The sequence below is a fragment of the Astatotilapia calliptera genome, chromosome 3, assembly GCF_964374335.1.
Source record: "Astatotilapia calliptera chromosome 3, fAstCal68.1, whole genome shotgun sequence".
Taxonomy (NCBI): Eukaryota; Metazoa; Chordata; class Actinopteri; order Cichliformes; family Cichlidae; genus Astatotilapia; species Astatotilapia calliptera.
The window spans coordinates 34427083-34454174 of record NC_137424.1 but is presented as its reverse complement, the minus strand read 5'-3'; the positions used below and the strand labels follow the sequence as shown (position 1 = coordinate 34454174).

At 40.1% G+C, this 27092-nt stretch overlaps 1 protein-coding gene across 2 annotated transcripts in view; it reads left to right on the top strand.

The window, feature by feature from the left end:
* The window catches only part of plcb3 (phospholipase C, beta 3 (phosphatidylinositol-specific)), a 55199-nt gene that overhangs the window by 2698 nt on the left and 25409 nt on the right, over positions 1–27092 (top strand). For both annotated transcript variants that reach the window (XM_026161723.2, XM_026161722.2), the window contains exon 2: positions 14949–15035. In XM_026161723.2, coding sequence (XP_026017508.1) covers positions 14949–15035 — 87 coding nt within the window. The remainder of the gene's footprint in view (positions 1–14948; positions 15036–27092) is intronic.

Sequence of the window (27092 nt, the reverse complement as noted above, 5' to 3'; positions counted from 1 at the left end):
ATAGCAAGTTATTTCACCAAAATCAACATATAAACATTATCTGGTGTCAGCTTTACGATGACAGGATTTGAAGCTGCCTGTTATTGTACATTGGGCATCGTTGCCGTACGAGTGGGACAAAATGGGCATCTTGAGTGGACAGATAACACACACGCCGGTTCGCTAATGTTTTAGAGAATAAACAGCTGGAAAAACGAAGGTTACCAGTTTTAAAGCAGTTAGTCAGCATTCATTTTCTTTCAGTTGTCTCCAAATTGATGCCTTTATTTGTCCCAGACACAAGATAAGATGAGTTTTATTTATCCATTGCAAGAAACTCTTCAAGAAGAAGCACATTTTGCATATTTGGACTAGTAAATGACAAAATGGTTAGTGGAGTGGTATTTTCATTTGAATAAAAGCAGATGCTTTGGCAGTTTAGTGATCTGGAGCATTTAGGTGTGCGTTAAGGGTAACACAGTCTCCACAGGAAACTACATCCCAGCAAATTCACCCCAAGGTCAGACTGTGCAGTGCAATGCAGAAACTCTGTTACATCTCAGAGTCTACAGGCCTCAGTTAGCATTACAAATGTTCAAAGCTCACTACAGTACAATTAGAAAAAGACTGAAGAAGTGTGTTTTGTTTGGAAGGGTTGCCAGGAGAAAGCTTATTCTCTCTAAAAAGAACATGGCAGCCCAGCTGAGGTCTGCAGAATCCTGCACTGACCGACCGCTCAAAGCCCATTCCCACTGCGCTGTACTCTATGCCTTTAAGTACTTCCTAACACACACTCTGAAGGATTCAATGGGGCAATTTGAGGTTCATTAACTTGCCCCGGGACACTTCAACATGCAGACGCCGGAGGAGCCGGGAAATGAACCACCGACCTTCCGATTAGTAAGGTCTTCGGGGCGCAGTTGCCCCAAAGTTTTCCTGTGGTTACACTTTTTAAAAAATGAAGAAATGCACCGCTTATGAGTCGACACTGATATTTCAATTAATGTTTGAAATATCAGTATTTTTGTTGAATTATTTTCCCTTCTTTTTTTCTTTTGTTATGTTTTGTTTTCGCACAAAGAGCCGCCCTCATCTTTACTGGGAAATAACAAAAAGGCTTTAAAGTCTTTTGTCACAGCGTCTTTGAACATTTAATCAGGCAAAAATGACCCACCCAACACACAGTCATCCTGATTGTACTAATATAAAAATCATTTTCAGTCAGATAATTAATATATTTCAAAGTTTAGGAATGGAAACAAGAAAATGTAGGCGTGCGGCTTTGATTTGATTGTGTTTGATTTAAAAGTTGGTTTTTTTGCTTTTCCGACACAGAAACAGAACGATGCAGCTTTCCAGATTTAAAGCCTCAGAGGTGTGTTTAAACTGGACGTCATCTGCTTTAAATTGAGCGTGAATCCAAAATAATAGCGAGCCAGTAGTTTTGTAACTGTTGGTGGTTGCTTGTCATTTATTAACTGCGATATTTAAGAATATTGAATGTGATTTTTCTCTTCTCAGAGTGATGTTCGCCAAAGTTTTAAGCCAGCTCTGTCACAGACTTGGTGTATTCCTTTAAGTACTTAGCAAACTGAGATAAGCATTAGGAAACACACACATATACAGAAAGTGCCTGAGGGCGGTACAGTTTGTTTATATGAAAAACCCTCATTCGACCCCCCTCTTTTCCTCTCTTCCTCATTACTTTGTCCCTCCCCAACATGTCTCTGATTTTTATCCTGTTCTTCCCTCACCATCCCTTCAAGCTTCAGCCTCGCTCTCTTTCTTTCCTCCCTTAATTCATCTCTCTTGTATTTCACACACGTCACCCATTCAGCTGCTGTATTCTCTTCCACTTTTATTGTTTTTAGATTTCTTTAGCTCTGTTTCTGAATGGCCTTTAGGAAGTCTGCTGTAGGCACATCAAATGACACACACACACACACAAATACTGACTCATGCTCGGGGGAGGAAGGAATGTGTTCCAAACTGACCCTCTTTCGTCTGCGATCGGGCTCGTCCGCACACACACAAGCGCACGTGCTCTGTGTGCACGCGTGGTTGTTTTGTCATGGGTGTGCGTTTTGTGTTGAATGACTTCCTGTTTGAGCTTGTTGTAAAGGCTCCAGAGCCAAACCATTTTCCTTCACTCTCCCTTGGTCCGTCTGTTGACTGTACCATTGCAGCTGCTCTGCCCTCTGCAGCCTGGCCACAATTCAATTTAGACAAATTCCAACTGGAATTTGGTTAAAATTCCTCCTAAACAGCCAATTAAACAAACAGAGACAGACAGTTTGTCCACAGAGTTGCTGTCAGTGTGCTGATATGAATCTTAAGAGTCAATTAAAAAAAGAAAAAAAAGAAATAACTTTAACAGCATTAACATTTGCCTCTTATGCAGAGTGTTTGCACGTTTCATTCAATCGATTTTTCTTTTTTTTTTCTGTCTTGTTTTTAGAGCACACGCTTCCATGTTCGCTTTGGTCATTACCAAAATGAATAGGCCAAGTAGACTTTTTCCGAAATTTGTGGACTTGTTTATATTCACGTTGCATAATTACAAGCAGACTTGGGCTTGTAAACAAAGTCCCATGGAATCACAAGTTGCTCATTAATTGTACAGAGGTTTGGGAACCTGGCATCATTTTGGGATTACAGGTTTTGGCTCCATTTCAAAACCCTGTAAGTTGAGTGAAGCACGCTGGACCATAAAATGCTTGCTTTTTGGGCTCATTTCCCACAATCTGGTTGGGATTATTTTGTCAGACTTGAAATACTGCACAGCAGTTCACTTATAGGGGCGCAGAACTATAATCTTGGTGACAGCTGAAGAAACTTAAAGCTGCCGTTGTCCTCTGTGTTTATCAGGACCGTGCTGGCAAACCAAACTGACAGCCAGCACTTGTTCACAATTCAGAAATTCCATCTAGGCGTTTCTTTCTGCGGTTGCCATTACTCTAATCTAGTTTGAAGTACACTTCTGTGTGCTTTGGATAAAGTCATGAAAGTTAAACATCATATCAAAAGCCAAATATGATATTTGGATGATTGTGAGTCTGTTTAATTTTAATGACTCCGTGGTCTGCTCAGTTATAATACCCCATTCCCGTTCAGGTTGTTAAAGCAATAGTTTGAATTCTGGAAATATTCTTATTTGCTTACTTGCCAAGAGCTCAATACCTCCATCATATCTGCAGGCTGTTTAGTGCTTAGTTTAGAAAATCAACTGAAAATGGCGTTGGTCTGATTATAATAACCTCTCAGAGTAGCTTTGCATGATTCGTTGTTTAAAATAATGCTTATCTGTGTTAATTCCGACTATAATTATATTTTTTTTTAAGTCATAGTCTTTTGACTGTAATGTTATTGTGTTTAAGTCATAATTTAACTGTTTAAATTTTACATTTTTACTCAACTAAATATTATAAAATTATAGTAGACTTGATCTAAAGTCGATTCATCTGACTAAAATATAAAGTGTAAAGGTTTACTGGTGAGAGATTGGATCTCGTCTCTCTGGAATGTTTTCATCTCATTTTTATTTGTTGACGAAATAAAAGTTTTTCTACTCGTGCAAAACTATGCAACCTTGGTGCAGCCCCCTCATCCTTTGTCTGAAACAAGCCATTGTAGCTTCCTCCCCCTGTAAGTGCTTAATATAAGCACCCACCATGGCAACAGTATGTGCTAGTCAAAAGAAAACTGTAGTTTGTGTTTTAAATAGATTTTATAGACCAACACTATAAGTTTAATGTGAGGCATGGGCTCTTATGCATGTGACGATAGCACGTGGACTGCAAAACTGTCTGGATCTGTTGTTGAAGCATTGCTCTCCATTCCTGGATAAGTGCAGCCTAAAACTTGGTTATGACCCAGCATGTTCTGGCGTGTTCAACAGAAAACCTACTGAGACTAAATGCTGGCCAAGCAATCATCTGGATAAACTCCTGATCGTTGGCCATTGTGCTGGTGAAACGGGCATAGTGTTCGGTGTACATGCTGGAGCACCTCATCGCATTGCCTCTGTCCAGTCAGATATTCACAGAAGCCTATCAGACCAGACATGATGCGCTCATGGATGTCCAAGACAACATCAACAGCTCAAACATGCGCGGCAGCATCCAGGATGACGCACGGTGGCACTCATGCCAATGTTGCACTCGCACTGTTTTTTGTGCTCTGACACCACTGGCTTGAGAGTGCAGTCGAGTGCATTTTTATTTGATAATCAAATCATGAATCTTACCACTGACTAAGACCAATCAACCGACCAATCAATCAACTGGATTTTCCAAGAGATTAAAATTATGTACAAAGAAATGGATTTTAAAAAAAAAAGACATAGTCATTAGTCTTTTTTTAATTAGACATCAGACATTAGTCTATACATGACAAAATAAAAAAAATAATATAACAGAACCACTTTAAAGTTTTTGGCCTCCATTAGCTCTATCGAGCTGTTTTTATATAGCTGCAATCATCCATGCACTGTGGCCCTCCTGAGGTTTTTTTTTTTTTTAGAGATAGCCCAACAGAGATTGCATGTGTGAATACACACTTTTGATGCATTCTGAAGGACTGATCTTCAAGCTGCCAGCTACCTATAGTCTGGATGATGTCCAGTTGCACATGTGAGGATAGAGCAGCTAATCATCCAGAGATTTCACAGCAACCAAGACAGTATCATGTGTCCTGCCCCCCGGCATGCCCTACCCTACATATCATTTCCAGGAGTGAGAATGTCTTCTGTTGTGCTCTACATGTGAAAAATGGGCAGCTATGGACACCATCCAAACCCGAGTCTCACCCCTCCCCTGGAGTTCATGCCTGAAAACTGATTCAGGCATGATTGATTCATATTTTGGTTATTACATCAAACTATTTCGCTGTAGTGCAGGTGGTGGTAGCATGCCAAGACATGTTACAGGAAGTCAGCAAAGGCAGAGAGGAGGAAGGAAGGTGAGCTCGGTGTAATCACACTCCTGTAGTGGTTTAGTGAGTTCCTTTGAGGCCAGACACCAAAATGGGAGGCAGGAGGAATTTGTTGCATCTATATAACTAACAGAGGCTGGGTGAGATGTTGTGACATGTTGTTATAGATGTTTTTTGAGTTCCTTTTTTAAAATTTTGTTCATAATTTTCAAGGGATTAGAGTTCTAACACTTGTGTTGCTAAAGGTCTAAAGAACAGGGTGTGTTTTAGAAGAAAAAAGTCACTGCATCAAAAACATATAAAACAATTACTTACTCAGGTTTTAAGTACTTAAAAACTTTAGAAAAAAAAAAAAGGCAGTTGACCGAAAACGTTTCCTTGCGGAACTCCCATGTAAAACAATATTGTGAGAAATGTCACATGAGTAGTTTTTAAACACTTGGAACCTGTTGTATCAAAACATCAGGAATGAAAGCGTTTTCAAAAATGTCTGAAAAATTGCTCTAACAGTTTGAGTTTTTTTGCGAAGTTCGTATATGCTAATGCCAGTACGGCTGATCGTGCCAAATGGAGACAATATTGGAAGTGACTGAGGGGGGGTATTGCCTCCAAGACGATATTTAGTTGCTTACTGGGGGGATGGGATGTCTATTTGTAGTATTGAGTTGTATTTTCAGCTTAAAAAATGAAGAGAAATGCACATAGTCTGCACTTTGGCTTATTTGAATTTCACCTTATAGCCAATGAAAGTCAACCTTTTTCAACACACAACCATCATTTTCCTAAATAATTGTCCCAATCAGTGTGCATCCATTGCGTTGGATAAGAGAAGTTTTTATAGTTTAGTTTTTAATGTATCCTGAATTGCTCATTACTCATAATCTATTAAGCAAGAAATCTATTAGCATGTTAAATGAAAGTAAAACTGTTATCAGCTGAACCTTCTTGTAAAGGTTTGCATTTCAGCCTGACCGTATCCAGTCGCACGCTGCAGCTCTGATAGGAAATATCTGCCACAGCATTCTAGGGTGATCTTTGCTTTCTGAAAACAAGATCAGATATTGTCGAGCGACGCTTCCTTTCCGTTTTCAAATAGACCCTTTGCTGTTCATGTCTCAACGCTGAATTCTAACGATGCTGGAGATGCAAACCAGGGTTTCACAATGACATGTTTGTGAAAGGCCGTGTTTAAAATGAACACATTTCAGACCAGAGAAACCGATCTCTCTCACGAGCAGAGTCGTCCTGTCCTTTTATAGGAGAGCACAATGAGCTTCACTATTGTGCCAATTGCTCCTGTGTGCCAGTATTTTCACAAAGTGGATATCTTGGTTTGGCTCTCGATTGATGCGCGGAAGCGGCGCGCCACAAATTGCCGTTATGAGACAGATGTTTGGGAGATTAGAGTGAAGGCAGGAGCGAAGGAGTAGAAGTGGAGGAACGGATGCGCAGAATCGCGGGAAGGGCCCGACACCGTGTCGACAAACGCTGCTGACATCCTGACAGAGTGGTGAGAAACAAGGGCCGGATGGAGAGGGAGAGAGAAAGGTGGAAGGTCAACCACAGCCACATGTGAAGTGTTGGGACCGCCATCTGAACTCTGCATCTCGTCTCCTTCTCCTCTTTGACTCTGTTACGAATTTTACCTTCATTTTCTGCCGTCTCTTATCTTGTATGTAATCTCTTGCACATTTGTCATTGCCATCTTTCTTCCTCCTCCTATTCATCTATCTTCTTCCTGTCTTTTGCCTAAGCTCTTCCTTAATTTTCAGACGAGTCTCCCCTTTGCCCTCCTCTTGTATTTCCCTCTTTCTGTCTTGTGTCTTGTGAGTTTTGAGTCTGGTCAGATGTCATGCCGTATCCAATCGTCCACCATTAGTTTTTGGTCCTAGATGGCCTTTATCTCATAAAGCACATAAAGTACTAGAACCACTGTAATGTGAAAACTTTGTATCACCACTATGGATCTTTCCTGTAGATGAACTGACCAATCAATGTTAGTCTTCAGGAAAGTTGAGCATCACTATGTGATACCATTTTACTGCGCAGCAAGGTTTCTTGGCTGTTTTCATCGAGGAATAGAAATACACTTGGCCCGCGTAGCGCTGTTAGAAATCACTGTGACAAGCAGACTGTTGAAATTGGATCAGGTTATAGGGATGATTCAAAGAGATGGACATTGGCTGATTGAAGACTGCCGAGGGTGTAACTGTTTATGCTCTGATGCACATTAATCTGAATAGTGTGATGTGCAAATCTGGTGATTGTTCCACATTCAGATTATTCAGCCGCTTTTGTATTTGTGGCACATGTCCGATCAGCTCCCTGAATGTAGACGCCTGTCATCTGTTCAGCGCAGGAGTTGGCTTTCTCGTGTTGCTCTTAATTCTTTGCGCTTGCGTTAAAAGCAAGTTCTCTGCAGAGAAACAGTTCAGCTCGGTAGGTCCGTCGAGTCGAGCGGAGAGCATTTGCAGGAGAAACAAGAATTTTTTTTGTGCCACAGACTGGACTGTAGTCGTTCCTGACGACGACAAACACTTTTGTCTTTACTCTCAAAGGGCACTTTGATCAGACAAGTGCCTTTCAAACAACAATTTTCTCTTTTAGTGAACATTAAACTGCTACAGAGTGCCAGTCCTGTGTGTGTGCCAGTAGGGGGGGAAATCACAAAAACGGATCTTGGCACTTTATTTAGCTGAGTGAAACCTGTGCACACTTGAGTATTGTTCAGTATGCAGAATGTGCCTCTGTCATCGGAAGGGTTAGTGGTTCATTTGCTGCCTATACAGCCCAATCAGATGAGAGTTAAATGAACCCCGTGGAAATGAAATGGTGCAGCACCTGCAAACAGGAAAAACGGTGCTCGTAAAAGTACTGAGCATGTGCAAGAAGGTAGCACTAACCAAAATATTAAAAAGACTTCAAGAGAAGATCTAGTGTTTAGATCTAGTATGTGTGTATGCCCATCAGACGCCATCTACACCTACACTAAATAAATCTTCACAGACCCGCTTATTTCATTCCTTCCATATTTAATCCTATGGCATACTTTCACATCTCTGGCTTCACTTCTCCCTCCTCGCTCTCCTATGTCTTGAGTCCAAAGGTTACCTACTGTCATCAACTTTTACCATGTTGCCAAAGCAGCTGCTGAAACACACTCGCACTAAGTGCACGCTGGCCCTCTTTCACACACCACTCCCGTAAGCTATTACAAAACACACACACAGAGTTGCAGTGACCAAAGGTGCAGCCGGAGAAGCCACTTTTATCAGTTTCCAACTAATGGCTTTCTCCTGACTGGCATTACACACACACACAATAATTTGTGGTGAAGGCAGTATAACGTGTATTTGGCTTTCTACATCTGAGCTGTTACACATTGTGATTTTTCAAGAGGTGTTCATTAGCTTGTCCGTGTAAGACATCGGCTCCAGGGGTGGTCCCTCCACTCTGTGTGTGTTTGACATTATATGGTCAGGTAATGACGGTGTTTGTCACTGGGTCAGGGCATATGGAGGCAGTCTGGAGAAGGAGACACGGTCTTTAATCAATTAAGGAAGAAGAGATGTTTTTAAACGTTGCTTAGCGAGTAAAGCGAGGCAGCGATTGACACGGAGACGATGAAAATGCAAAGAGGGAAATAAGACTTCAGAGGGATCCTACATATGGCGGTTAATTAGGGAGTGGGTGAGGTCCAATTATAGACCCACCATCCCCCTCTTACACCAACACATCATAGGGTGTTTACAGTAAACATGGTGTCTGTGTATTCACGCCCGTGTGCTAATGATTTCCTGGTTAGTTTTGTAACCTTTACACTTAATGTCAGGTGGAAAATACCTTTGCCTTTGTGTTGTAAAAATAAAAAAACACCTTCAGATAAAGAATAGAGGCATAAATGACAAATTGTTGTCACTACCGTTAATCTTTTGGTCTACAAATTCCTAACTGCAGCCTGCAAATAACTGACTTTATCTATCCAACAATCCCAAAACCAAAGACGTTCAGTGTACGCTGATTAAAAAATATCAAGCCAAGCGTCAAATCCGAACATTTTTGAGGCTACGGCCAAAGAATGTTTGGCATGCGAGCTTGATTTAAGTGATAGGGAGGAAAAAAACAACTAAACAAAAGAATTAAGTGAAAGTATTTCAGACTTCACGTGGAGTCAGAGTGGATGAACCGTGAAAGAAACAAGAAACTGTGTGTATTTCAAGTTGTAAAGGCAACTAACAGGTATGTAAAATCCAGCAGACGTTAAAATGCAAATATATTTGACCAATACTGGTGTGTGTGTGTGGGTGTGTTTGGGTTCATCCTCCAGCCAGTACTTGTAGTATTGCATGTAGGCTTGATAGTGATGTTGTTATAATTCTGGTCATCTGAATCTAAAGATCATGTGTATGTGCTTGCGTGTCTGCCCCCACTAGATTACACAGATACCGCGCATATATTAGTCAGTAGATAGTCAAGTGTCAACAAGAAAACCCGAGTAAGGTTTAGAGTTAATCTCATATTTAGTCCCATTTCAGTACAATCTGAACCAAGCTTAAACCAAAGATGGTCTCTTTATACATCTCTCACTTATGCATGTAAATTAGCAGCACCTGTACTTTTCTTTGTGTGAACAAAGAAATCCGCTTTCCATCATCCTGTTGCACTGGTGTCTCCAGCATGGTTTAAAATATTCCCTACCCTCTCTGGATCTCGGTGCAAAAGGGGTGGGTCTGCCTAATCAGAAAATCCTGTCAGAATTGCATACAGCATCAAGTTTTCCTAGAAACGATTGTGCATTAATTTTCAGGCTGCTGCTTATTTTTCAGCTGCAGGTCTTTCATTCAATTCCAGAAAAATTTCTCAAGTTGTTCCTGAAGGTTGCACAGAAGGTACTAACATATGACATTTATAATATAATGCATAGAATAGTTTGCAGATAGCAGGCAGTGAACTAAACCACATAAGCCCCTACATGGCTTAAAAATATCTTTATTATTGCTACTTTACTACTATTATATTACTACTTTATTACTGTTTTTAACAATTAGAGGAATAATAACATTGCAGCTTTTACTGACTTCGAAGATGACTCATCAGTCTCAAACATACGGACTTGATAATGACTGTAGTCACAATGACAAAATGTGTGCTTGCAGTTGAGATGCAGTGTATGTGTGAACCTGATTATTCTGTCTCTGTTTGTCTCTGCTAAACATGACCTGACCTGACCATATTCATGGATTATTGCCTGTTATTTAATATTGGTTATGTGTTTTCCCAGCTCATTATATTCATGGTGCACAGTAGTCATGCTATAGAGTTTGTTAATACTAAGTTGTATACATTGAGAACAGGGTCACTTCAGTGTACTAAGTAGTAACCTTTCTATCCGGTCGTTAAGTGATGACGTGACGAATCCTACTTCCGGGCCTAAAGTAGTCTGCGTTTAATATGGCTTTTATGTTGTTAACATGTTTAATGTTTTGTATTTACTTCAATTTAATCTCAAAAAGCTCCTAAAACAGTCAGTGATCACTGTTGACCTCCCTCAGCTTTTATTACCACTAATCATTTATTTAAGCTCAGTTTTTAAAACCTTAGGATGTAACTACAGCCCAGCCCATGCAGCAGTATATGAATGACTAACCTCGTATTGTGGATGGATTATCTCAGTTGTTCTCCTGGCTGAAGTTTGGTCCTTTTACAGCATCCTGCCATGCGATTACATTTGTTCCTGACCACCGAGAACACTCATGTTAACTTTTATCGAGTGGAAAAAAAGTTAGCTTATTCATATTATTCTAACATAGCTGTGTCGCTAGCGGTCACGTAGCACATCATTATATAGCAGCTAGCCAAACTTCAGTAACCCTACAAACGTCACTGCTGTTTAGTTTTCTGTCTTCATTTATGTTGGAAGTGATAGCAGAGCTGTACGTTTTAATTTGTTTCCAAAACCCCGCAGTCAGGACATGCTATATTGTATTTAGATAGAAGCTAGCGAGCTAACTTCCTGCTAACTTCTAACTCCGTTAAATGTCATAAATTCCGTTTTCATGGATGCCTGGATGTTAAACTCAATTGTTACACCTGGTAGAGCAGAACGCTGATCATTTTATTAAAGATAAAAGACTTTAGACAGTTTTTCAACTCTCAGTAATGCCATAGTGATCGTTTGATATATGGACCTGCAGCGGAGTTTAGGCCCAGACACGGCTAGTGACGTCAGACTTAACGACCGGATTGTCTTCAACTAACAATATGTGTGCAGTTTTATTACAACATAGGCTAGCGTTGATTAGCTGTATATCCAGTCTTGCTTTGCAGGGACAGTAGAGCATGAAGCTGAGGTAACATTGTCAGGTCTGTCATATTATTCCACTTATTGCCGTCATCATTTTTAGCTGGTGAGGTTGAATAGATCCTTAGTTTAGCAAAATCTTTAATTTAAAGGCAACAATTGGTATAATCTTTTAAAACTGGCTTTTTTGTTTGAATGTTTTTGGGTTTTTATTATATTTGCTTGTCATTTAGCACTAGGAACATCTGACTTTCCAAATGGAAGTTTTAGTTTGTGTTTTCAGTTCTGTTGTCTTGCAGACATAAGATACACAAACAAAAGCTAGGCTGGAGATTTGCAAGCTTCACTGCAAGACATTTGCTCTGACCAATCACCGGCTGAAAAGAGGCCATGACATCAGGTCACAGCCTTAAGATGGTAATCACAGCGTGAAATTGGGTATGTATAGCATTCCATTTGCACCAGTGAGTAAGCAGAGGTCACGAGTTCAGTGATTAAGCGCACGTTTGACTTCACGATTTGAAGTTGCATTCAAATTATTCTGTCAGTGAGTTTCTGTTCAGAGCGAAGCAGTAACTGCTGGTATCTCTAGAGCTGGCTGGAGCTTCAGACTGTGTTTTTGTGTTATAGCTGCTTCTTGCTAACTAAGCTAACGCAGCTCACTTTTAAAAGAACATATTGCTGCTTATTAAGGCCTGATGATGGGTCTAAAATCGCCCCCTTGTCTACTCAGTCATTGCTAGTCACTATAGCAACAATAAAATGGCTGACATTATGCGTGGTCAAGTTAGAAAAATGAGGCTGATTTAAGATACAGCATTAGATTTAACTTCAGCTACCTCTCCTGACATTTTGTTTTATTTTCTATTATAATATTTTTTTCTTGCTCCCATCCACCTACTTCTATCCTGTTCTTAAACCTTTGTCTTTCTCCTTTATTTACCTCTCTTGCTAACCTGCGCTCTCTGTTAGCCAACCTTGGAGCCTAAAATGAAGGTAGGTTCAGCTTAAAATGTAATGTATGTTTTGCAAGGAGTCTATAAGGGAACATTTTAAGAGTTTGGGAAACACTGGGAATATTTTTGCTTAGGGTTGGTAACACGAGAAGCCCAGCATTAGACGCTAAATTTGTTGCTTAGCATAAAAGCTAAAACAGGAAATACGACTAGCCAGGCTCTGTCCAAAGGTAACAGATGGTGAAAGATAACAATATATCACAAGATATGTGTTGTTTGGATAGCTCATGGGTTTAAATGAAAACACTAAACTAATATGGTGCACATTTATTCCCTTTTTTTGGATATAAAGTATAAATGAAAACTGTTAGCGTTTTAGCTGTTTTATAACTGTTTTATAGACGTAAAGAAAAATTGTGTACTTTAAGTATACAAGAGTATACTTAAGGACTACAGTCCTTTATGGAGTCCCATAAAGTTTTCCTGTCTTTGCCAGTTGCCTCCATCACTTATTTTATCAACCCACTCTGTTTTTTGTGTGGAAGCCTTCTAGTGCTTTTTTTCCTGTTCGCTTCATTTTTGTGTTTGAGTTAAAATTGCAGTTATTAATGTTTCAGCTTTGTTGAACTCGCATGATAGCCGCATATGTTTTTCACCACACATTAATGAAATTATAAAGCTTCTTTCCTTTGTTAAGTTGATAGTGAGAAAGTTTTATGTGGTTACCAGGAGGTCCTTCTCTCTCTTTATAATCCGATTATGAGAAGTATATTGTTAAGTTGATGCTTTGGTGTTGTGAGTCTGTCACTTTAATAGCAATTTGAATCAACATCCCTGTTTCCCGGGCGGTCTTGGCAATGTGTTTGTCTGTTGGACCAGAGTGTGACTGTAATTACGCAGCCAGAAGCTCTGTGTGTGTGTATTTGTGTGCCTGTGTTTGTGCATGTGGTCATCGTATCTTGCGTACGACTCCATAATGATGATGCAAATGATATGTTGATTCAGGCTTCTGTGCCATCATTATGCTGCACATGAATGAGATCGTCATGCTGGTTAAAGTTTGTGGTTTCCAGCTTGAAAACAGCTGTTGAGCAACATGTGACATAAACACACGGTGTCCTTTCCTTTGTCTTTCTGTCCATCTACAATGTCATAAAGTTAAACAAAGTAGAGTTTTATACTAACTGGGTCTTATTATTTTTGTAGGTTGGCCATAATTTTGATGGTAACAACAAACTTTCAGTCAGTAGCGAGCATTTAGGATTTTCCCATCTGTTGAGTCCGTGCTTCTTCTGCTACTATACAGATGGGTCGTGATTTTCCTTGAAAAGTGTTAGCAAAGCGTATCTGTCCCGGTTCAACAATAAGCAAATGAGTTATGTAGTCCATGAAATGTGCGATGACTTTCTTTTCTACAGCATTTTCCTCGTAAATAAATATGTAAATGATTAAAGTGTGAAAGCAGTCCCAAGTTCAGGTGTTTTACCTAATCACTGTTTTTTTTTAATTATCAATGGTAAATACCTCTCACTATTTTCACACATTACGTTTTTTTGTTTTTTTTTGTTTTTTTATAATTAACTACAACTATATTAAAACTGTTAAACAAAAAAAACCCCCCAAAATTAAATATATATAACATGCCTTTAATTTTAGACTACAGTCTTTTCAATATAGTCTGATTAGTCAATCTGAGGATGCATCAGTAGACATGTTTGATACTGGGACTCTGTTTGACTCAAGCGTTCACATTCCGATCCCCGTTTAGAACGTCTTTAATGTGCCACTGACAAACGGCACCCATATTATGACAACAACAACAACTATAAATAGCACGGAGGCTAATAAAAGCTAAAGTAAAATTAAAATTCAAAAACAAACTAATGAAAAATACTACAGAGCAATTTGAGACTGACCTAAATACTACACTCTGCTATGCAAGTACAGATTTTACACTTACTTACATTTATATTTTTAAGTAAAGTCATTTAAAAATAGTCATTTGGCTGCGATGATTTAAGGTTTAACATAAATAACTAGACTTAACAAATGTTAGTCAAATCTGTTTGTTTTTTTCTATCATAGACAAAAATAATTCAGCTTATTTATCAAATTAAGAAATCGCCAAATATCAGTATTGGTATCAATATTAAAATCCTATATCGGTGGGGCCTGATTGCCTTATGTTATGGAACAGCTGGCTGAAACTCCAACAAACTGGCTGTAGTTGGCCAAAAATACCAAATTTTACAATGCTGTTGAGTTATTTATTTTATCAGCTTATGTCTAGTTAGTTAGCAAGGTACTTGCAAGCGTATTAATATTAATCATAGCTTTTGAAATGATCTATATTCTGCTATAGTACAAGCTACATGCTTATCTTAGATTACAGAATATAGTTGTTTCCCAGTCTTCCTGCTGACGCCTCATGATGTAATACCAGTATCCTCTTTCATCGCTGGCGTGGCTCACTTTTTCATTTCAGAAATGTACTTTAGAGGTCTTTACCCTGTGGATAGTTCAGCTTTTTGAAGGATTTAAACTTTTTTACTAGCAAACAATGACAGAGAGCGAGTGTTTGAGACCTTAATTCACTGTGTGTTGTGATAATGTTCCAACATAATACCCCATCAAATTCAAGGCCAAATCTATAAAAAGTAAGACCCACATTGTAATAAACACTGGCTCCTGTTTTGAGTTGCACATTGTGTTTTTTCTCTTCTTGGACCTTTATTTTGTGTTTGCAATTTTTTAACATCTACATTTCTGTTGTCGCCTAGGAGCCTAACAGTACACAGCCGACGCTGATAAACCTGAAAGTTGATCCGGAAGGATTCTTCCTCTACTGGACCATAGGTGCTGGCCAGGTGAGACGTACTCGATGCCTTACACACACAGAGTTACACACATACAAACTGATTACCTTCAAAGTCGGCCAAATAGACTGTCGCACATCTCCGAAGTACTCGGACACGATCAAATACAAATGAGCCACTCTAACCATAATGAGTTTTTAATGTACCATCATGAGTGCTAATATGGATATTACACTTGTTATTTGTCTACTTTAACACCACTACATAGCTACGCTCCCACTTCTCCTACATATTTCATCTGTCTTTCTAAATTGCTGTTTCTTCCTCAGCTCTTTGTGTCACTTATTGTGGTTTTACCGGCCCATTAGTTCAACCAAAATGGGTTTCATCAATTTGTCCTGGCCTTGTTTGTCTCCTGTTTTCTCCTGTTCACTCTGATCCCTGTAGTCTTTGTGGTTATCAGCAATCCTCCATCTCTTTTCCCCCCCCATTCATGTGTTATTGCTTCACAACATCCGTCCTTCCTCTCCTTGACTTAAGAGGTTACGTTTAAGCCATTAGTTTAGTAATATTGGATTTTGCATTTTAGGCATTCAGCAATAAACTGGGAATTGGCAGCATGATGGTGATTCTGACTGTGGTTATGTATGTAGATGTATGGGATCATAATGAGTTATTCCTTTGATATTGGAGTATGGATATGGTAATCTGCTGTCATGGATAAACATTTCCATAAACAAATCCTGTGAACAAAGCTGCCCTTCTGTTATATAGTGAGATATAGGCAATATCTCACTGTTATCCTTTTACTCATCTCTTCACATAACCGGTATATCTCGGTTATGGTGGTCTGGTCTGTACATTTTATAAGGCTTTCTGGATCAAATGACATTACAGGGGCAGCTCAATTAACTCCCTCCCACACGCGCTTACACACAAACAAAAGTCTTTCCCAGTGACTTTGTTTTTCTCCTTCCCTGTCTTCTGCATGCACAAACCTTCTCCCTCTTTATTTCTGGCTGTCTGTTTATCCAAAAGGCATGTAAGGAATGACCTGTTGATAGGCAATATTATCACTGGGTTCTGTCTGCGTGTTTTGCAGTATGTGTATGCACTGCATGTGTGCGCATAACTGGGCCAGAGCACACGTCACGCTGTCGGCCTGCACATGTGTCAGCATGTGTTTGTGCATTCACATAACAGACACAAGCTTTAAATACTCATTCTATCCTGACGTCTTACTTATATATATATGTGTGTGTGTGTGTGTGTGTGTGTGTGTGTGTGTGTGTGTGGGGTATTAGGATAATAGGCCATTTGTCGCCTGAGGTGCAACTGTGACACTGTTTAGCAAAGAGTCAGATTGTCAGTCATTGAATGTTTTCAACAAGGTGGTAAAGCTGCTCACTGTGACTGAAGATAGTTTCACAAAAAGATGACTTGAGACAGCATTTGAGGAAAGAGAGGAAAGGGACAACACATTGTTTCCAATGTCACTGATTAAACAGTGTACATCTTTAGTTTTCTCGGAGTCATTAGAGAAAAAAAATCAAAATAGGTACACTCTATGCACTTTCTTTTTGCAAGCTTGATGCCTAAATTACCCACAACCCATTCTTGTATTTTGCTCGTTTGTGTTGTTGTGTTTGCACATCTCTGTTGCTTGTGGGGCTCGCACACAAGAATTTCACTCGCATGTGCTGTGCCAGTGTGCCTGCACATGTGATGTGACAATAAAAGTGATTTGATTTGATTTGATTTGATTTGATTTGATGTTGCGCTTTGAAAGAACATCATCCGGTCTTTAAGTCTGACGCCATTAGCTGTTTCTGGGTCCAAACTCCGCTTCAGGTCCCAACGTCAAACGAACACTGCGGCATCACTGAGAGTTAAACTGTCTAAATTGTTCAATCTTTAATAAAATGATCAGTTTGGCTGCTCTGCCAGGTGTAACAATTAAGTTTAAAATACAGGCGTCTGTGAAAACAGGATTTATGAAATTTAACGGAGGTCGAAGTTAGCAGGAAGTTAGCTCGCTAGTTTCAACCTAAACATAATATACTATGTTGTGACTGAGAGATTTCTGAAAAAATTAAAATTCACAGCTCTGCTATAACTTCATATATAACTGACAGACAGAAAACTAAACAGCAGTCACGTTTGTAGGGTTACTGACGTTTGGCTAGCTGGCATATGATGCTACGTGGTGGCTAGCTACACAGCTATGGTTAGCATGACATAAACACATTAGCACAGTGACGCTGGAGGATGAACGTTAACCTTTTTACACTCAATAAAAGTTAACGTGAGGGTTCCTGATGGTTTTGGAGAAATGCAATTGTATGGCAGGATCCTGTAAACGGACCAAACTTCAGTCAGAGCCACTGATATAATCCATCCACTGACGTTTTTTAGGGGTTTGTTTAGGTTAAATAACAAGATACAAAGCATTAAAACCATTAAAAAAACAGCCTTAATAATTGCAGAGTAGTTTGGACCTGGAAGCAAGGTTCATATGTTATCGCTTGAAGACCGGATTGTATTGAGTCCATGTTGTTCTGTCACAAAGTGAAATAGACCGGTTTCACATTACTAATAAATTGAATTAATGCGAGCTTGAGCTTCATTTAGAAGAGTTTTTGAGACCTCTACATCATCAGTGTGATTTAAAACCTGAATAAGTTGCATAAGTTGAGTAAATTTTTAAACATTAAGTTGCATAAAAATGCCAGAAGTACCAGAAATGTACAAATAAAAACTCATATGGGCTAATTTATATTTCATTTCTTTTTGTTCTTCCTAAGTTGCCAAAAGGTTCAATAAAAACACTTCAGTTTTTTTTTTTTTTTTTAAAAATCTAATTTTCCAGCAGTTATTTTGTGGTCCAGGCTTTACAGAGTTAAACAACATTTCCATGATAAACAGCCGTCTGTTACACACATGCTGATTCCTTATTTGCTTGACTCTAAACACTTCTACACATGCTCCGTAGTCCTGAAACTTTTCTAGACTTCACCACCATGCAGCTGCACGTGAGATTGTTTAGTGGGTGGGACAGTTCCAGTCTTTTACTGGCCAATTCTCTAGTGCCAAGCTGGTGTTGTGCTTGTTTTATACCCATTTAAGAATAGAGCGGGCAGTAATTGGGTAGATGTGCCCTCCCTCCTGCTTGCTCTATCAAGGCAGCGCCCTCACCCAAACCCAACAGGGTGTTTCTAATCGTGATGATCTACAGCAGAGAAACTCCAGCCATGTGTGGAAAAAGGCTGATTAGTTATTACATCATTTGCGTTGTGGTGTTTCTTTATTTATTTATTTTTTGAAATAAGAAGAACATTAGTTTAATGCCTCCTTTGAAATAAAGTTGCACTAAATGCCAGATTAGATTTAATCCCTGTGAGTGTGATGAAAGAAATCTAGGTGGACTGTCTGTCAAGCCGACTCCAGTCCATTTGCTTGCGTGAACCCAGTTATGCAAACAATGGATTTTCATAATATCAGATTTTATCTTTCCACTACACCAATGCCTAAGTCGAGGAAGATTCCCCTCTGCCTTACTGGAAATGCAAGCAGCGAGCGCTGGTAGTGCCGCCTCATTTGCCTCGTGTGCCACAGTGTTTGACTTTTCTTTCATTGCTGCCTTTTGTCTTTGTTAGTGTTGGCATGACTAAGGCCGATTGTGGTCCCCATTCTTACTTCAGTAGCGGGAATCCAGCTCTCTGATGACCGCGGCCACGAAAAATCCTTAAAAACCTTCAGGCCACCAAGGCTAATTACAGGGAAACACTGGTGTCCTTGACATGGATAGGGTCAGACTGCCAGTGACTAATAGTGTTTGCTCATTATGTTGGATGTTATGTTGAAAATGACTGGCCAGTGCTGTTATATTTGTTTCTTCAGCTTTTCTCAGAATGAACAGCAAATGAGAATCGGGCTCGGGGAAATCTTCCTTGCAAACGTCCTGTTGCTCGTGTTGTTGAAAATAGGCGCACCTGAATGTATAAAAATGCACTCGGGCTTTACAGAAGTCCTAATTTAAAGTGGCTGTAGTCATTTCAACGATACCAGAGTGAAGCTTCAATTCAGCGTTGCGACTCCCCAGGAGATTTCCAAGCAGAGCTGAAAAGAAAGAGGACACTGCAACACAGATATCCAGCGATCATTAATGAGAACAGTTAATACGCTTTTACACAGATGACAAGGGTATTCTGGAAGAAACCCATTTCTCTGAATAGAGCCACCCAAAATATTGGCTCTCCAGTGCATTTTTATATTTTTGCCACTCTGACATTTAAATGATAAAGAGCAGAGATTTACACCAAAGTCATCTATGAGGATTTAATTTGAGGATTCTTCCCAGTTGACTTGATCAAGATCTATTGCATCAACCTGATTCATTTAATTCAGGGTGCCCGTGGTCACTGAGTGGAACTGGATCACTCACTAGAGTCATTTTTAGAATCTCAGCAAAGGCCTGGAAGGACATCGAAAAAGTCCGCAACCCAAAAATGTCAAAAGCACTTTTCTAACAACTTAAGAGGATGTGTTGTACCACAAAGGTGACATTGCATTTTATTTAGGACAGGCACGCAAGCATGAAAGCTCGACCCCTCCTCTGGATTTCATTTTGAGCGAAGTTTCTCTTCCGTTTCCCGCCCAGCATATAGTTCTTCTAATCGCTGCAGCTCAACAGTAATGTCATAACATGAAATAAATTTACTCTGTGGATGAAAAGATGTTGTTGTGAATAACTCGAAGAGGAGCTGACCACCCAGGATGCAGTGGGGCCATTGATTTGAAAAAAGAAAGAAAGAAAAGAAGTAAACTTGTGTTGAGAAGAGCATCCCTAACAAACCACTTAAATATTGGCCTACGTGCAGCCCAGGGGAAGCATGTTTCCATCCCTTTTCCTCTTCCTTCATCCGTCACCCTTCTATTACCCTCCTTTTATTCCGCGCTGACTTTATTTGGATTACCTGCCTCCTTTTTCTCACCTTTTCACATAACTTTTCCTCATGAAATCTGGTTTATCTCAGTCGCTTTGAGCCTTTTCACCTTTTTCACCAGGTAATTCTCTCCTCATCCTGTCTTATCTCCATCTGCGTTGTGTCACCTTTGTCTCAATCTTCGCTTTGTTTAACATTTCCCTTTAAATATATCTCTACTTTTCTCTTCTTTTTTTCCAGGGTCTCATTTATCTCCGTCTCTTTGCTGACACTTTTTCTTCACGGCGATTTTCTTCCTGCTGATAATTTCTTTCTCCATCCTTCTACAGCAATCTTTCACATCTCTTCCTCTGCACCTCCCCCTTCCTTCTCTTTGTTATCGCCCTCTCTCCATCTTTGTGTAACGTCCAGAGGTTCGGCTTATGAGACCTCTGACGTATGAGTGTATACTCAGAGCCCAGAACGTCCCATAAGTCTTCCGTTGTTCTGTGGAAGAGCTTTGTCCTGGGAAACATCACACATTAAATAAATCCTTCTGCGAGAGGTGTTTGGTGTGCGGGTTTATCCATTCTCAACTCTGCTAGTGCCGATAACGACCAACTGTTGCTGACAGAAACACAAACACACACGCGCTGTACACAGTGGTTGTGGGCAGACACACCCCACCGTGCACTGGTCTGCACTGTTTTTCCCCCTGTCTTTCACTTCACTGTGCTCCTTTCTTTGCCTCTGAGATAAAGGAACATGACCAGTAACAAGAGTTTTCTCTGTCTAGTCAAAGAACAACTTCACTTCAACCGCTATTTACACTCTTTTGGTATTGCATTTATACATCATTTGCATGTTCATTTGTTATTTTGGCCTCAAAACAAATTACTTGATTTGCTTTGAGCAAATAACAGCTCAGCAAAGTTTCTAATTTAAACTTTAAATTTGTTTATTTTTTATGGTTATTTAAAAAAACCTGGCTTGGGTTCAAATAAGCTCTTTTTTTTGGTAATCAGCCTGTCATTTCTGAGGATTTATGGAGGCATTAAATGTTTTCCCATGACATTATGATGAGTAACATGTTGTTGGATGAGATGCCTCAGCACACACTGCAAATGTAACCGTCCTAAATACAAGTTTTCTTTGACCTTACTTAACTAACCTAAGGCATGTTGTAGCAGACCGCTATGGTCCAATAGGAACCCAGTATGGAGGAGCTTTCTAGGAGGCATTGCAGCCCTCCAACCCTTAAGCAAAAACTTAGCACTTTGGCACTGTCGAGGAAAAAAAACAAAAAACCCCTTTCGGTCATCGTTTCGTCTTCAGATCTGTAACAGTAAAGGCTTGTGACCTGCCATAATTCTTAACTCCCAAAGACCCCACTTGAGTAAATAGCTGTGGCTAAATGCTGAACGCAGAGTGCATGCCAGTGGTCGCGGGTTACACAAGATCCACATGCACATCCCATACCCACACATCTGTTACAACATATGCTTGCAACTTCCTGCTAATTCTGCAGCGTGTCCTTCTGCTGTCCTCTGGCCAAACTTTCCTCCTCTTTATATTTGTGTCTTAACCTCCTAGGACCTGTCGTCCACATATGTGGACATCACATTTTGAGGTGTCAAGACCAAAATACAAAATTTTGCTCTAAAAGGGCCTGATATCCACTTACGAGGACATTATGCTGCCGCTGTTCTATCGAAATTTAAAACGAATGTCCTCATATCTGGATCTCATTTTTCTCAGAAGCAAAAATCAGTAAAAAAAAAGAAAAGAAAATCAGGTAATTCTTTGTTTTTACATTCATCAGGTCCCAATCAGCCCAAATAGCAAAGAGAAATTGAAAATGCATACTATGAAAGAGTTCGGGTCTTAGGAGGTTAAATTAGGTATCATGCAGATGCTACTGGAGTTAAAAGAACAGTAAGGTTGAGGCGAATGGAGCATATTTGGATGGATGTTAAACTACAGCCATAAGTACATAAAAATGTCAAAAGTTTATTGTTTGCCATTTTAGTTTCTATGCATTTTTTTATTTTTTGCTGTAAGAAATCATCCTATGAGAGGGAGCAAGGGACACTTATAGCCCGACTCACACGGCTGACAAAAAAACATTGAACCTGCAATCTTATATTGCAGTCCTACTGAGGCCTATTGAAGCTGGGTGCCAGTTTCCCCTTAAACTCCTGTTTTCGCCTTTTTCTTATAGTCGCCCTCTATTGCTATTTTTATACTAAACTGACAGCCAAAATCTGTGTAAATCTGCCAGTATGTTCAACCACTGCACATCGCTTTGTGACTACTGGCTAGTCACTAGTAGACATTCAAGGTTCCAGTCACTGTAATGTATTTACCATCCTTCCATATTCTATCAGTGGCGTCCTTGGCTGGTATTTGCATTCATCTCTTTCTGCAAAGCTGAGAAAAGTTTAACTCGGACGAGCGCCCAGCTGATAAAGGCTGCTATAGATGCCAGCGCCGATGTACCGATACTGCTGATATGTTGCTTGTGACCCATGCACCTTGCATGTCCTGTGGTTATTTAAATGCTGTGATGGATTAGCCTGCTAATAAATCAGCACTTGATTTATTAGCATTTATTTATTTATATTAATTTAATTTATTTATCAACCACTGAGCGTGGCTGAGATTTTCCCATTTCTTCTTGTCAATCCAACTTCCATCTACCATTTGTTTCACTGCAGAGTAAATGTCTGGGTTAAACAGAATAGAAACGGGAAACGAATATGGCGGGATGTGATGAGTCATATGGTTTTAAAGACCAACGCCAGCAACGCACATCTTTAGTGTTTTTCGCTTGGTAACAGTCCTGACAGTGCTAGCACGGATGATCATTTCCAATGAATAAAACTGACCTCAATTCAGTTCTGTACTTTCGATCCTGGTGGAGAGCAGCCTCAGCTGTCACCTGGTTTGAGGTGAAATGCACCTCGCCCAATGACTAATCTTCCCGTTTGCTCGGTTTTACACTGCCTGTCCTTTCTTTCACACGTTTGGCTTCAGCTCTGTCTACACTTCTAATCCTTCTTCAATTTGTCCTTCTCTCCCTGCCGTTTCCCTTCCCCATGTTGCTCTCCCTCTTGGGGCAGCTGGTAGCTATCAGAGGGATAAGGCAAAAGATGTTCCTCTAATATAAACTGAAGGATGACATTTCCTCCCTCTCTGATCTCCATTTCTTTTAGCATTCCACCTCGCTTTCTAGGTTTTCTGTCCTTGTTCTTCCTCTAGATTTTAATCAATGAATACATGTTCTCACCAGTGTTTGGTCTTTTTTGTTTTGTTTTTTGGGGGGAACAGCACTTCTAATCTCTCACTCTCTCTCTCTCTTGGCGTGGGAAAGTGGGCAGGAAGTAGTTCAGACGCGGCATGGGGGTTCTGGGGAATTTTTTTTTGCCCCCTCTTCCCTCATCCCTCCTCCCTTCTTCTACTCTTCTTGAATTCCCCTTGTTCTGTCCTTCCTCCTTCCACTTGTCATTTCTTCCTTCTTTCCTTTAAGGTGTCATATCGATACCACCTGGGCTTATAAACATTTGCCCCCTGAGGGATGTAACCTGTGTCTCAGACTTCCGGTTTGGTCGGTGATTTTGCACGCCTTCACCAGACTGACGTGTAGGACACAAACCACAAACAAAAACCTGCAACGATATGTCAGGTATTGTGTGTGTGTGTGTGGTGTGAGTTTTAAAAAACACCCAGGAGGCGTGAAAGTGATACGAACCATGCAAATCCAACATGACAAAAAGCATTAGGCAGTGGATGAGGCTGAGATGGGATTTTAAATAAGTGTGTATCTCTTTAAAGAGGTCATTTGGTAATAACGTTGCCGTTAATGAACCAGAACCGTATACTGAACGGGTAATAGTGAGTGCATGCATGCGTGTGGATATGCCAGGCTAGGAAGTATAGTAACAGCCTCTTGCAGCTACACAGCTCTGTGTGTGTCTGTAAATGAACCAACTGAATTGTCAGTAAAATGACTGTTGGCAGGTATAAGTAGAGATCTAATAGAGATTATCTCCCTTGCTCAAGTCGGACATCCCCAGAGGAATTAACTTGGAGCGGGGGGCTTGCATAACACACTCTTGATCATCTTTACACACACATATGCGCACACACAGTGGTTCACAGGGGAAGTTGAGCGTGTCGGCCGATACTTTGACAGCTTCCTCCCCGTGTTTTATTTTCTGTTGACATTATCTGCTCGAGCACATGGCAGACCGAGTCTTCCCATTAACTCCTGTATAGACGGAAACATAGTGACACTAATGCACACACACAGACACGCACGCACAGACAAAAATCACGCACAGTGTCAAAATTCAGTTCTTCTCTGCGAGAAGAACTGAGACGCTGCACGGTATCGAATCCATTGTGTGAGCAGATGCTTGTGCATGTGTGCGTTTCTGTTTGACAGACGTGTCGTTCTCTCGGCGTAGCTAATGAGACTGCCACCCTGTCTCTGTGTGTTTGCGTCTATCAGTATGTGTGGCTTTACTGCTCAAGTCTTTTGCAGTTTCCTGAATTGTGCAGCGTAATGTTTCAGACTCTGAAGTGAAAATGAAAAGGCCCTTTTAAAAAAATAGATCTCTGAATATTAAATAGAAAATAAACTTTTGAGCCGCTCAACAGCTGAGCAAACACATTTGTATAAATGTGTTTCACTTGTACTTAGCTTTCACTCTTCTGTCCAGTTCCTCCTCCACTCTTTAGTGGGGTTTCGAGGTCATTTGATGCCGACTGTCGGGTTCTTTTATTCTGAAGTTTTAGATCATTATCTTGCTGTAAAATGAACCGCCAACCGACCAATCTCTCCTCCTTTCTCACCATTTGATAGTGAAACACAGCACCTTTTTCTGCACTACAGCATTTTCCCAGTAAAGATTTAGAGGGTATAGTAACCCAGATTGTTTCAACACAGCCTTTGTACAGAAATGGGATTTGTAAGTAATCAAATGTTTGCACACCTGCAGAATTTTATTGCATAAACCTTCAAGGTCAAATTAACACCTATTGCTTCATGAAAGCTGAAACAACCAGTCTTCTATATATACGTCTGCTATTTTTTTCCCCAGCAGCCTACCACTACCTACCCTTTAACCCTGTATTTTGCACAACTCTGTTGCTTGTGAAGCTCGCACACAAGAATTTCACTCACATGTGCTGTACCAATGTACCTGCACATGTGATGTGACAATAAAAGTGATTTGATTTGATTTGTCCAAGTACAATTTCTTTTTTTTTTTTTTAAACAAGCTCAAAATTTTATTAATACTGTTCTAATAACAATAAAAACTAAGAAAATGTCAATTTTGAGGAAAAATCAGTTATGTCACATTAAACACATGCAAATAGAAACACGACTCACAACCCAAACAATTAGTTCATTCTTTGTTAATTGTAGTTGTGGGTACTCAGGGTATATCTGTCACTGTTTTACTTGCAGGTACAGATTTGGTAATGTGGTTAAACTGCTGGCTCATTTACAGCCTGTAAGATGTACTTAATTTTCTCTTTCTTTAGAGACACCACTCAAATATGCATTTTGATTAGCATAGTATCTGTAAAGACTTGCTTCTTTTGTCGACATACAGACTACCGGCTCGAAGTTGGTAGAAGACATACAGGTGTTTGTGTCTACTTGCCTGCATGTTTATACTTAATCTTGTTGTCTGAATATACCTGCAAGGTTATTAATCAACACATTAAATATATATTCAACAGTTGCTGCTTTAAGTTAGGCTAAGCTAAGCTACTTTAGCCCGACAAAGTTCTTGCCTGACTTCGTTTCTATCGTAGTCTGTCATTGCCCCTACTCAGACCTATTTCTCCCCAACCAGTTACTTGGAAACCAAGGTATCTGCCTGAATGTGATGGCATGCCAACAACCGGTTTGGCTAGGATTATAATGATGAAAGGGACCAAAGTGAAAGCAGTTCCTCTTCCTCAATTTCTTGTTCAGTAGTCATGCCTGGCAGCTAATATACAGAACTTTCAAATTGCAATATAAAATATCTCAGACATTGGTCACAGCACACACCTGAACAATGCTTAACAGTGTTAAACCCGGCCGTCTCGCTTATAGGCTACTTGAGATTTTACAGCATTGAGAATTTAGTTGCAAATTTGCACACGATGGTCACTTCACCCAAACTGAGCTAAACGTCCAGTTCAAATTTCTTGTTTTACAGGCCTGTGAAGTGTGATGGGTTGTGAACTGCACGCGCTTCTATGTCACTGATGTTCTGGTTTCATTGTGAAACAACGCAAACAATAAATTTTGTGAAGTAGACAAACCCAGGAAAATGATTTATGCTGATTACAGTTTCAGGTTTAGCTGAGGATACGAGTGTGACTGTAATGTCAGTTTCAGTATCAAACTCAGTTTTAAGTGTGTGTGTTTGTGTGTGTCGTGGGCTGCGGGTGGCTGCACACGAGGGCCTTGTTCAACCTGGCACTGATCCATGCGTGTTTGTGTTTCATGACCAATCATGATTAGTCCAACTGTTCTTGTGTTTTACGAGTTTTCATGTGCGTGTTCAGCCCGGTTCACCCTGTTTTTATTTGCACTTTGAGACACTGTGCGGTGCTCATTTTGTTCAAGTCCCCTCTCAGTCTTGTTTTTCGTCTCCATAAACGATGATGTTTTCCATTTGGACGGACCTCGGCTCTCTTTCATGTTTTATTGTTTGTCTCAGTCTTAATTTTTCCATTTATTCAGCATCTTTTCTCCGTCTCTGGTGATTTTACAGTAACACGCATCATAAATCACTCTGGATCAGATCTCCTGCTAAGTGGCTGAAATGTGAACGTTCGCGTTCTCGCTCTAATGTTTGCCGGCTTTTCATTTTCACTCTGAAGACGACAGAAATATGAAACAGCTGAGTGAGGAAGAAAGCAAGTTAATAGAGGATTACGGGCAGAGTGGAAGAGTGGGATCAAACTGGTATAGACAGAAAAAATATAACAAAATGACAGAGTTATAGAGCTGTCCCATGCTTCACAGGGGTATTAAGTGTTCCCCCCTCCTCCTTCTATAAACACCTTGCCAAGTCTCCCATCAGAGCCATAAAACAGTTTAAAGCTCTCTTTGTTTTACGTCTCTGCTGTTTCTGTGTCCTTTAAAGTCCTCTTCTGTCTGTTACCTCTCCAC